Here is a 13,531-nt window from a genome sequence, read left to right on the forward strand (position 1 = left end):
ATGACTGGTTTTTTGCGAGCTGACCCGCCTCGTCTTGGATTGGCCCGTCTGATAGCTCTATATATAATTGTAATTAATTATCTTTTAATTTTGAGATTTTAAAATTATTGTTGATATGTTAATTTAAAATAATTATTTATATCTAAAAAATTTAAAAATATATTATAATGTCTATTTTATAATATCAAATATTAAAATGGTATCAAATACATTTGAAGTTTAAATATTATTATGTTTTTAAATTATCAAGATCGGATTAAAAGAGATACTTAATTAAACTCAATTATTGGTGTGAATATAAACCTACAGCTGATGTTTTCAACGAAGAAAAATAAAAACCTAATTGCTTCATTCCCTCATCGTTCATCTCCCTCGCCATCTCGTCTTCGCACCTCCTGTAATCGTAGCTCCGAACACCGCCTCAGCTAGACGAAGACGTCACCAGCCCGAAGCAACTTTAACAGAAGGAAAACAAGCCCGGATCTAGCAAGCGCGAGCCTTCTTTGCTCGGTTGTTCCAGTGCGCGCGATTCCAACATATTTTAGGTGAGTTTGTGCTTCGATTTCTTGGGTGTTTTGTGTTTAGTTGAGGTTGTGCTTCGATTTTTTTGGGTTTTCATTGTATTAAACCTCTTATATTACATGAGATCGCAGCTAACTATATTGCAGAAGCTCATATCATTTTCCCATGTCTCTAAACCTTCACTGTTAGGAACATATATCATTACTGTGTTGGTTCATATTGTGAAGAAATAGAGATCGAAATTACAGAAATTGGGGGTTGGCTCTATGAAGGGTTCGTATGGTTCGAGAAGAGGAGGAACCGTTGGAAGACTAAGTAATTGGAGAAGGACTATGATGTCTTGAAGAGCCAATTCGAAGCACTGAAATCGGATAACAATGCCTTCTAGTTTCAAAACAAGATACTTCAATCACAAGCCATTTCATTTAATCATTTACTTTTCACTTCTTCTTTAAATGTTCTTTAACTTGTCAATGTTGAATTTGGTAAATAACCCCATAATGTAATCAGCCATAGGATCTTTAATTGTTGAGCAAGTTGATTAAACCAAGTTGGTAATTTGACTAGTTTTTACTGTTTGATTGCAGTTATTTTACTTGTATTTACTGCGACAGACCAATTTCAAAGGTGGCAAGCTATCAGGAGCAAGCTTCTTTGATGCGGATTTGAGTTATGGTTGTTTTTCAAGTGTAGTTGTGTCACGTGATGGGCCTGATATGAATTTTTCATGCTTTATGTGCACAAAATTGAAGGTGACAATGGGGTAGGAAATTTGCTTACTTTCAAGTTTACAGTCGGTAAAAAAGTTGCGGCGGAGATTTCTTGCAAGTATGTTTCTGCATATTTATGAATTAAATTAATTTCATTGTTGATAAAGCCATCGCAACGAAAATACAGCAAATGAAGCTATGTAACACAACCATTGTTGATAGATTCGTCACAACATTGATGTCTAATTTTGTTGTTTACAACTATTTTGAACACCAACCTAACAGTATTTTTACAATTTTTTTGAAGGATTTCACTCATTGCTGGTTGGTTAGCTGTACGTATAATGGACAAAGATTGGATGTCAAAGAATAGGTTGTCACATGAATATGAGGCTGGGGTGGAGTATTTCTTGCAGTTTGCATCACGAAACGCTAACAATCCGAATGCAATGCCTTGCCCATGTGCAAAATGCGGTAATCTAAAGACGAAAGATATTTACACTATAAGGGCTCATTTGTGTTGTAATGGTATAGATTTAACCTATCAAACATGGATTTGGCATGGCGAAAGATCTATGTTCGGGAACTCAATGAATGATAGTGATCGAGTAGGGCAAGATGAACGCAAATATTTTACCGAGGAACCTATAAGTATGATACATGATGCATATGATAGTTATGCTGAGAATTCAAACCAATTCCACAAGCTACTAGAATCTTACCATGAAGTCATTAGACAAGCGACTGATTACAAATGAACTCCAATAATCTCAAGTAATACCAAACTCAGTAGGTGGTTCTTTCAAATCCTTAGTTTTATCCCGCTTGCTAAAAATGAACTTTTGAGTGAGAAAAGCTTTATACTGTCGCCACTTGTTATTTGAAGAGTTCAGACATACCTTCTTCCAGCTTCGATCAATATTGTACGTCAGCTGTAGAAGTCATATTAACCCATAACATTAAACATATCATAACCATATGAAAACTAATTAAAATAGTCAAAACATTATAACTTACATTAACTGATTCCCATATTAATTCTTTGAGTCTGATAACTTAACTTTACCTTTTCTCGAACAAGAACTCCAATATAACTTTGCATCTCACCTGCAAATTCTCCTACTGGCTGTCCCAATTTATTGAACCTTACATCCTTTCTAATTCCATGAACCCTTTGCCTAACAAGCCTATCCAAACGTGTATGACCTCTAGATGATCTTGTTGTTTCGGTCTCTGTACATTCCAAAACTGTTTTTCCCCCACAAATATTGTCAGTGGCAGAATATGCAGTATTCTGTTTAGGCTTCTCATTCTTTGACATCCTGTAAGCATTTACAATTTGCTAGGAAATCACAAAAATGCACTATGCAACGCATGTCATAAAAAAGTTAGTATTCACTTCTTTATTTTTCTTTCTACGTGAAACTGTAATGTGCAGAACAGTAAGGGAGTGTAACCTATTATGCTGGTTCAAGTCATTTAGGATTGCACTTAATTATTGTCAACCCAATACCCATCACAATCTTCACGAATGCATGGCGGTTCATTTTCATCTATTCCATCAACATCCATTGGTATAAACCCTCGTATAAAACATTGATAGTGGGTTACAACATTTTCCAATTCATCACCATTCATGTATTCAATGTACTCTCTGGTGGGACTTGCAAGTACAACATGCCATGCAGGATCTTGAGGATCTTCAATGTAAAACACCTGCTTTGCTTGACTGCCCAAGATAAAAGAGTCAGACTTGAATCCAATTATCTTCAGGTTTACCAACGTGAAACCAAGATCATCAACTTTAATACCGTTAATATTCTCAATTCAATTACATTTAAACATTGAAATTTGAAACATTTGGTAATCAAGTTCCCATATTTCTTGAATAACTCCATAAAAAATCATGTTTGACGCAACTGGATTTTTATCCTTTGCACTAGCAACTTGCATTGTCGTTGCGACTAAGCGTACTCCGGAATTTTGCACAACTCGTATATCATCTTGCTCTTTTGTATGATAAGTGACCCCATCAATCAAATAACTAGAGTACTTTAACACTTGTTTGCTAGGTCCGCGCGCTATCCACTTCAATCTTTCTGAAATTTCACGATTGGAATTGCCAACTGCACTTGCAACCTACATTTCACAAAGTACTAAAATTTATCCTTAAGTTTTAAAAAACCCCATAATACTGATATTTAGACAGCTTACACTATCACGTAACCAGTTAATAAAGGTTCGATTATGCTCATCTTGTAACCACCTTTTGGACTTAGCCTTATGAGGAAATTTTGCATCAAAAAATGTCATGTGTTCCCTGATGAAATGATTAAGGATAAGTTAACCAATTGAATGTAAAAAAAATATCAAGAAAGTAACCAACCCCAAACCTTCCCCAACTGACCGAAACCATAAAACAGCCCCCACGTTCGATGATGCAGCAGCTTGTGCTCCGCCTATTCTATGCGCAACCAGACAACTTCAGACCTTTCAAAGGCTGATAAATAACATCTAAACACATCCTAATACAATCCCATATACAACAGCAATAGCCTGGACGATCCACATGAAGCCTACCTATCAAAAACTCATGAAAATTTGAAGGATCATGCGCAGAAAAATTTCAGCATGCAAATACATGTTTTGATTCAAATCTGTCATGTATAAAAAAATTTTCATGCATATTCATCATCGGATAATAGTATATAACAAAATTGATGCGTCAATAAGGGTTTAGAACATGTCTTTGCGTATATGTTTTCTTTTGTTTGTGTGCACGCGTTTTTATCTTTTTTTAAAAAAAACATACCAAATTTAATTAAATGCTAACTAAAAAATTTAATTAAGACATAAAAGAATTAATAATTTAATTAAGACATAAAATAAGTAATAAAATACTAAAAATCATGCTCAATAATTGAATATCCTAATTTTGGAAATTTGGTAATAAGATGTTTAAAATCTTTAGATTCAACTAAAATTTTAAATTTGACTTTAAAATTCTAAAATTCATAAATCATTTCAATTAACTAAGTTCTTGGCTAAGAATAAAAATATAACATTTAATTTTAGCACCTTAATCGTCTCCGATCTCCTATCCCCGGCTAAGCAGCGAATATTTGCCTAAAAAACTAAACTCGAGAAATAACATTAAATCCCATAACATAACCACATAAATATTTAAAATAAATTAAACATGTTGAATGAATCATTTAATCCATTTAAATCATTTAAATTAAATAAATTATTAAATTATGCATGCGACTTACATATATTGGTTTTCTACAATTCCTCCTCCCATTAACAAAATTTCGTTCTCGAAATTAAGGCTTATCAAACAAGTCTGGATAGTGACTCCTCATCTTTGCTTCGGTTTCTCAAGTAGCTTACTCATCGGAATGATTCAGCTACTTAACCTTTTACCGACTTGATGTCTTTGTTCTGTAACCTCCTCTCTTGTCTCTCTAGAATCTAAATAGGTCTCTCCTTGTATGAAAGGTTCGGTGAAAGCTGTAACGGTTCAAAGTTCAATACATGTGAAGGACTCGCCATGTACTTTCTCAACACAGAAATGTATATGCATGTATGTATGTATGTATGTATGTATGTTCGAGCATACGTTTGCATGTTCAAGTTCCAAGAATGATATGCTCAAGTTTTAGTATGTATGCTCTATTTTGAAGTTACATGTGGTTTTATTACGTATTACTTGTTACTTCCAGATTATACGTGTGGAGTCTTTAGACTCACTAGACTCGATCGATACAGGTGAGAGTGATGTCGAGGAGACTAGGGGTGGGGACCAAGGAGCTGGCTTGGACTGAGCAGGAGGCTATACCCGAGGACCGCCCAATGTTATTTTAAGAATTTATGAAAGTTTCAAAGACTCTGATTTCATGTTTTGTTTAAGATGTGTAAACAAGTATTTCCGTTGGCAAAACTCCATGGTGAACTTTTATGGCAAATACTTTTGATTGAACGATGAATTGACGACCGAATTGATTGTTATTTTTTGTATTTAAGAAAATTTTTAATTTTTCCGTAAATTTTGAATAGTTAAAAGTACGATACGTTACAGTTGGTATCAAAGCCAGGTTCTTGTAAATGGTTACGCCTACTGCCATTTGCGAGAAGCTCACGAAGTCACACCTCAAGTCTGTAAGTTGTAAAGTTTTAAATTCTTCTATGTATTGCGCATCATGTCGCGATTTCAGCATGTACATGTTTTAAGTTCAAATGACGTGCATCTTTGATATTTATATATCTTCATGCATGTTGAGTTTACGTGTTGGGTAAATTCTTTGAACAGTATGCCTCCTAGACGTGTGTTAAACCGGGGAGCCAGAGATGAGGGCAGAGATGCCCGAGATGCGGAGAGAGCCAATCCTCCTCCTCCACCGCCAAATATACAGGCTCAGATGCTTGCAGGCATGACTCAGTTTTTCGCCCAGTTCATGGGGAACCAGGCTGCAGTAGACACAGGGGCGAGGCCCCGACCGGAAGCGATTTATGAGAGGTTCAGCAGGATGAACCCAAAAGAATTTTCGGGGATTACTGACCCGATGGTGGCCGAAGGGTGGATCAAGTCGAATGAGGTAATATTTGACTTTATGGAGCTGCAGGACGCAAACAGGGTTAGGTGTGCCGTCTTCTTACTAATCGGAGATGCTAGAATATGGTGGGAGAGTGCGTCAGTATCGGTGAATCTGCAGACCCTTTCTTGGGATGGGTTTAAAGAAGTGTTCTACTCCAAGTACTTCAATGAGGAAGTACAATCTAGACCGACAAAGGAGTTTATGACGCTGCGGCAGGGAGACAGCAGCATGGCTGCATTTGTCAGGAAATTTGAGAGGGGGTGTTACTTTGTACCACTGATATCAAATGATGCCCAGGCTAAGGTGAGGCATTTTCTCAATGGGTTGCGGCCGATCTTGCTGCGTGATGTGAAGGTAGCGGGTCCTACAACCTATGCAGTCGCTGTGACGAGAGCTTTAGCGACTGAGCAGGACCTGTAGGATATTGAGAACGACCATCAGTGCAAGAGGCCTTATCAGGCACCGAGCAGCAGCAGCATCAGCATCAGCATCAGCAGCGACCTTAGTTCAAGAGGCCTTGCCCGGGGCAGCCGGGGAAGAAGCCATACCAAGGACCACCGAAGGGCAAGGGTCCTATCTCTCAACCGCAAGCTCCTCAGAAGCCGGAATACCCAGTGTTCCCAAAGTGCAACCGTCAGCACAGGAGCCAGTGTTTATTTGGATCAGGCAAATGTTTCAAATGCGAATCCAGTGACCATATTGTGAGAGACTGCCCACAGTGGAGGCAGCCGACCCAAGGAAGGGTGTTCGCCATGCATGCTCAGGAGGCGAACCCAGACACGACACTGCTGACAGGTAATTTATTTAATTTAGTACAATAATAAAATTTTGCCTTGCATGCTTGTTTTGATTTGGGATTATTAGGATGCTAGTTGGCATTTTGGTGTCTTTTATTGCATGGGGTTAATGTTAGAATTTTGAGGATATAAGTTGGTGTGTTGTGCTAACGTCTTTCAGGAAATATTTTCATAAAGAGATTAGCCATTCACTCCTTTATCTCGGAGACATTCGCTAATCATTTAGACATCAAGTCTATTGGCCTTGATGTGAACTATTCAGTGACGGTCCCATCAGAGAAGAGTTATTAGCTACTAGCGTGGTCAGAGATATTGATCTAGAACTGCATGGCCACCTGGTATATGCCGATCTGATAGTGTTTCCCATGCCAGAATTTGATATTATTTTGGGTATGGACTGGCTGACAAAGAATAGAGTCCTGATTGATTTCCAAAAGAGGTCAGTGTTAGTAAGGCCGTTGGGCATGGAGCAGTTTCTATTTGAGCCAGACAGATGGAGAAGTTTTCCTCGCATGATTTCTTGCATGCAGGCTCGGAGACTAATTTCTAAGGGGTGACAGGCTTTCTTGACCAGTATTATTTCTGCACCTGACGTATCCACTCCATCTTTATCCGATGTGCCATTAGTCAGAGACATCCAGACGTCTTTCCTGACGATGTCACAGACCTTCCACCAGAGAGAGATGTGGAGTTTGCAATTGATCTCATGCCAGGCACCGTGCCAATTTCTAAGGCACCGTATCAATTAGCTCCAGCTGAGATGTTAGAACTCAAGTAGCAGAATCAAGAGCTCCTAGACAAGGAATTTATTCTCCCTAGTTTCTCACCATGGGGCGCACCGGTGCTATTTGTAAAGAAGAAAGACGGGAGCATGAGGCTGTGCATCGATTACCGAGTGTTGAACAAGGTAACGATCAAGAATAAATACCCATTCCCAAGGATCGAGGACTTGTTTGATCAGTTGCAGGGAGCTACAGTGTTCTCAAAAATAGATCTTCGATCAGGGTATCACCAGCTGAAGGTAAAGGATGCAGATGTGCACAAGACAACTTTCAGAACTAAATATGGGCATTACAAATTCTTAGTGATGCCATTTGGATGGACAAATTCTCCAGCATTATTCATGGACCTCATGAATCGAGTATTTCAGCCTTATCTTGATCAATTCGTCATAGTGTTCATTGACGATATTCTTATTTACTCGAAGAGCCATGAGGAGCACAGTCAGCATTTGAGGAAAGTTTTACAGATCCTGCAGAGTCGCAAGTTGTTTGAGAAGTTCATTAAGTGTGAATTCTTATTGGAGAAGGTAGCGTTTTTGGGTCACATAGTTTCTAGCAGTGGGATTGAGGTGGATCCAGCAAAGGTGGCAGCTGTTAAGGAATGGGTTGAGCCAAAGAATGCATCAGAGATCCGCGGTTTTCTGGGTTTAGCCGGTTACTACCGTAAATTTATTCAGGGGTTCTCGTCGATAGCAGTGCCGCTCACTTCACTGACCAAGAAGAATGCTAAATTCATGTGGAATGACGAGTGTCAGAAGGGCTTTGATACATTGAAGCAAGCTCTTATTTCAGCGCTAGTGTTATCCATGCCATTAGGGCAAGACAATTTCGTTCTATACACCGATGCATCTAAGCTCGGATTAGGCGCAGTGTTGATGCAGCATGGTCGGGTTATATCTTATGCTTCCAGACAGTTAAAGGTGCATGAGAAGAACTACCTGACTCATGATTTTGAGTTAGCAGCCGTCGTCTTTGCATTGAAGATTTGGAGACATTAATTGTACGGTGAGAAATTCCATATATTTTCTGATCACAAAAGTCTCAAGTATTTCTTCACGTAGAAGGAACTGAATATGAGACAGAGATGATGGTTAGAGCTGGTGAAAGACTACGATTGCGAGATTAGCTACCATCCGGGGAAAGCTAATGTTGTGGCAGATGCCTTGAGTAGAAAAGTTGCAGTTGTAGCACAATTGTCAGTGCAGAGACCTCTTCAGTATTAGATCCAGAGATTTGGGTTAGAGGTATATCCCAAGGGCAGAACTCCTAAGCTATCTAATTTGACAGTTCAGTCTTCCTTGCTAGACCAAATCCGTGCAGGTCAGTTTTCAGATGAGCAGTTACAGAAATGGAGACTGAAAGATGAAGCCAAGGGCAGTGTACTCTACACAGTGTCGGATGGTATTGTGAGATACAGAGATAGAATATGGGTGCCCAGTGTTGATTCAATCCGAGAGGATATTCTGATAGAGGCACATACATCTCCGTATTCCATTCACCTAGGAGGCACCAAAATGTACAAGGACATGCAAATCCTTTATTGGTGGCCAGGAATGAAGAGCGACATCCGCAGATTTGTGTCCGAATGCCTCACTTGTCACCAAGTGAAGGCAAAGCATCAGAGGCCAGTAGGAATGCTTAAGCCGCTCCCTATCATAGAGTGGAAATGGGAGAATATCACAATGGAATTTTTGGTTGGTTTGCCGAGGTCAGTCAGAGGGTCAAATTCAATTTGGGTTATAGTTGATCGACTCACTAAGTCAGCGCATTTCTTACCAAGGAAGACGACTTTCTTCATGATGCAATATGCGGAGCTTTATATCAGGGAGATAGTTCGATTGCATGGAATCCCAGTGTCTATTGTGTCTAACAGAGACCAAAGATTCACATCATCCTTTTGGAAGAGCCTTCATGCAGCCATGGGGACGAAGTTGTTATTTAGTGCGGCTTTTCACCCGCAGATAGATGGCCAGTCTGAGCGAGTGATTCAGATTCTGGAGGATTTAATGAGAGCTTGTGTAATTGACTTCCATGGGAATTGGGAATCAAAGCTACCCCTAGTGGAGTTTACCTACAACAACAGTTTTCAGTCATCGATAGGAATGGCACCCTACGAGGCATTGTACGGAAGGAAGTACAGATCATCGATTCATTGGGATGAAGTCGGTGAGAGGGCAGAACTTGGTCCAGAAATTGTTCAGCAGACTGCAGATGTGGTGGTCAAGATCCGAGATATAATGAAGACCGCCGCCCAGAGCCGTCAGAAGAGTTATGCTGACAAAAGGAGGAGGGATCTCGAGTTTGCCGTAGGTGATCACGTTTTTGTAAAGATAGCACCCATGAAGGGTGTTATGAGATTTGGGAAAAGAGGCAAGCTGAGTCCGAGATTTATTGGACCGTTCGAGATTCTTGACAGAGTTGGGACACTAGCCTATCATGTTGCCCTTCCACCGAATCTGGTCGGGGTACACAATGTGTTCCACGTCTCAATGCAAAGGAAGTACCTAGCAAATCCCTCACATGTTTTGAGCTACGAGCCGTTGCAACTTGCTCCAGATCTGTCGTATGAGTAAAGATCCGTCCAAATCCTAGACAGACAAGGAGCGTGGACTTCGGAACAAAGTAACCAAACTGGTCAAAGTCCGGTGGCTAAATCAATCAGTGGAGGAGGCCACTTGGGAAACCGAAGCAGACATGAGAAGTCGCTACCCGGAATTGTTTGGTAAGATTTAATTTCGAGGACGAAATTTTTATAAGTGGGGGAGGAACTGTAGGGCCCAAACTCAGTACACGTAAAACCCATGCAATTATTTAATTATTAAATTCATCTATTTAAATTTAAAAGTTATTTTAGCGATGTCTGACTTATTTAAATGCGTTATTTTAAATTATTTATGTTTATGAGATGCATGTTACAATGTTTTTCAAGTTTCATGTTTCAGTCGATTATTCGATGCGGAATCGAGGAAAAGAGACCAGTGACGATTTTGACAATTTTAAAACATGGTATTTTATTTTAAGTTGAGGATATGGAATTATAAATGATTTATTTAATTTTTAGTATTTTAAAGCCTAATTTGATTATTAGGAGATTTTGAGACTTTAAAGTTTTAATGAATTGTCACTTGTAACATTTTATTTTAAATAAAGGATTTTATTTTAAAGTTAGTGGTGAGTTAGTATTTTAAATTAGTTGTTAATTACCAATTTAACACATAATTGCCCCTAATTACCCTACACTAACTCACGCACACACACGCGCTTTATCACACACCTAAAATCGTTCCACACACACACAATTTCATTCACCTTCATTTCATCTTTGAGAGAAAATATTAGGGTTCTTAGAAATGAAGAGTAGCCGCCCCTTTCCATTCATTTTTCCAGCAAGTTTTTGTTGGTTTTGTTGCAAGAAAATCGAGCCACAATCGTCTCGGATCAACCTCGCACCTTTCTCCACTTCGGTATCGCCGTATCATGAGTTTTTCACATCACAGGCATGTATATTCTACGTTGTATGCATCTATCTCGTCATAGTAGATAATTTGATGTATGTTATGCATTAAAGTGTGATTATCATGTGGAAAGTTTGAACGATTTTGCAACTAATCGATTTCTGAAACATTTTGAGTCCCAAGAAAACATTTTTGCTGGTGTTACGGTTCCTGTGAAATTTCGGTTCGTTTTCTGAAAATATTTTCAACATACAAATCGTAGAAATTTTTGATACCTTCGATTTGATATAAAATTCGAAAGTTTTGGACGAAATTTGAGTGAGTTATGATCGTTTTCGTTGGACTGCTCAAGCTGTGTTATTCGGAAAATTATGTTATTGAAGTATTCTTGGAGTTTTTTGAGTTGCAGGCTTCGTTGGGCATCGCCGGGCCGCTACCACTGCATTTGGTCACCATGTGGGATGTGTTTAGGCACCATTTGTTATTTCGTTTCGAGTCGGGATTGAATTGGGAGGTAATAGAAGTCGTAGGAAGATAATGGCATTAAAGTGCGGGATGTGTCTCTTGTTGTTGCTTGTCGTCGCTGGGATCGTCTTGATGGTTCGTTCGGGTTGGAGTCAATACCATAGCATCCTAGGATGGGCCTTGGAGCATTGATTATTGGCTCAGTTGGCTATGTAGGGAGAAGTAGATATCGTGTAAATTTTTCCCCGCAGGTTTGTTCATTCTGAGGCTACACGGACCCGTACACGGACCCTGACACGGGGTCCGTGCCTTTGTTTCACTTGAGGTGTAGATTCACAATAGGTACACAGACTTTCACCCAGACCTCTACACGGGGTTCTTGCCTTCGTTTCCTTTGGAGTGGCATTTTACAGTATCTACACGGACCCCCACATGGACCTAGGCACGGGGTTCGTGCCTTCCCTTTTCTTGACAACATAAGTTACAGAACCTACACGGACCTAGAGCCGGACCTGGGCACGGGGTCCGTGTTCTCCAGTTTTGGGTGAAATTATATTAATTGCTTTGGGGTTTGATGTCATGGTTTAGTACGACGATTAAATGAGGTCAAGTCCCGAGTGAACTAGAATGTCATAAGCTATTTATTCACTTTGGTGGTGAGCTCGAGTATCTACGTCTAAGATATGCAAGTAAGTATTTAAACTCATGATAGTATGTTGCAGCAGTGGCCCAAGCGAGATCCAACGAATCCCTCAACGGCAAGTAAGTTTGTTCAACATGCAAAAGAAAATATTTCAAGTTTTTGAGGTATGCTAATTGTCTTGTGACCAAATGTAAGTATGGGTTTGGAAGTCGGCGAACGTGGCCGAGAACCTCTCCGCCCCGTTAAACTTATGAACGGGTTCAGATCAGGATTGGAAAGAGGTAAAATTATGACCAGGGACCAATCCACCCGTTAAACTTATGAACTGGGATCTTATGTATGTGGCAGTGGATTTTCTCTGTCGGCCCAGTACTGTAGTTTAGTCTGATCAGGCATATTTATGTATGGGTCACTTGGTTTGAAACATGCCTTTACGCAAAATTATGTTATGTACGCTAAAGTTTAAGATACAAGAATATTTATGAAAAGTTTTCGTTGATGGCACGTCTATGTATGTATGTATGTATGTATGTATGTTCGAGCATACGTTTGCATGTTCAAGTTCCAAGAATGATATGCTCAAGTTTTAGTATGTATGCTCTATTTTGAAGTTGAATGTGGTTTTATTACGTATTACCTGTTACTTCCAGTTTATACGTGTCGAGTCTTTAGACTCACTAGACACGATCGATGCAGGTGAGAGTGATGTCGAGGAGACTATGGGTGGGGACCAAGGAGCTGGCTTGGACTGAGCAGAAGGATAGACCCGAGGACCGCCCAATGTTATTTTAAGAATTTATGAAAGTTTCAAATACTCCGATTTCACGTTTTGTTTAAGATGTTTAAACACGTATTTATGTTGGCAGAATCTCCATGGTGAACTTTTATGGTAAATACTTTTGATTGAACGATGAATTGAAGACCGAATTGATTGTTATTTTTTGTATTTAAGAAAATTTTTAATTCTTCCGCAAATTTTAAATAGTTAAAAGTACGGTACGTTACACCTTTCATAGGTGCTATCTCTGAAGAATCGTGACTTAAAATACTACTACTTTAATATTTGCAGGAAAATTTAAAATTTTCTTATTAAATAATTTATTTTAAATATAACTCGTAAAATAAAATAACGGTCACCACTCATAATAAAATAAAATTAATATTAAAACTCTATCATTTAAATACCACATCCATAAAATCCAAGTTAAAACATCCACCATAATTTTGAAAAATCCCACATAATATAAAAAGTCTCAACTTACTAGTCACCAATACTAAGGCATAAAATTTAAGAAAATAGTTTTAAACGTGCATAATTAAAACTCTCGTGAACAACAAGGTCCTCGAGTTTACACTGCCGTTAGTCCGAGCCTGCTCACTGATCACTGCCTCTCATCTCCTCAACTACATCATCTGCATCGATAAAGTCTAGTGAGCCTAATAACTCAGCATGCATAAACTCTAAATAACAAATAATAAGTAATAAAATTCATGCAATTTAGACATAGCATAATATAAGCATACATATGCATATTGCCACTTTTCTCCATAAACATTTT

The 13,531-nt window shown here is 38.9% G+C and overlaps 1 protein-coding gene across 2 annotated transcripts; it reads left to right on the forward strand.

The window, feature by feature from the left end:
- Positions 1 to 302: 302 nt before the first annotated feature.
- Positions 303 to 5,395, forward strand: LOC142551107 (uncharacterized). 2 transcript variants are annotated; one of them, XM_075660156.1, is made up of 3 exons: positions 303 to 1,350; positions 1,540 to 1,706; positions 5,004 to 5,395. In XM_075660156.1, exons 1-3 carry the CDS (start codon positions 1,250 to 1,252, stop codon positions 5,057 to 5,059), a joined length of 324 nt encoding a protein of 107 aa, XP_075516271.1. In that variant the 5' UTR covers positions 303 to 1,249; the 3' UTR covers positions 5,060 to 5,395. The 2 variants fall into 2 exon arrangements, 1 of the variants encoding a protein (XP_075516271.1); XR_012821487.1 differs by lacking the exon at positions 5,004 to 5,395 and having other exon boundaries at positions 303 to 1,285; positions 1,540 to 1,921.
- The last annotated feature ends 8,136 nt before the right edge of the window (positions 5,396 to 13,531 follow it).

This window comes from Primulina tabacum, chromosome 7 (genome assembly GCF_025594145.1).
Source record: "Primulina tabacum isolate GXHZ01 chromosome 7, ASM2559414v2, whole genome shotgun sequence".
In the NCBI taxonomy this organism is placed as follows: domain Eukaryota; kingdom Viridiplantae; phylum Streptophyta; class Magnoliopsida; order Lamiales; family Gesneriaceae; genus Primulina; species Primulina tabacum.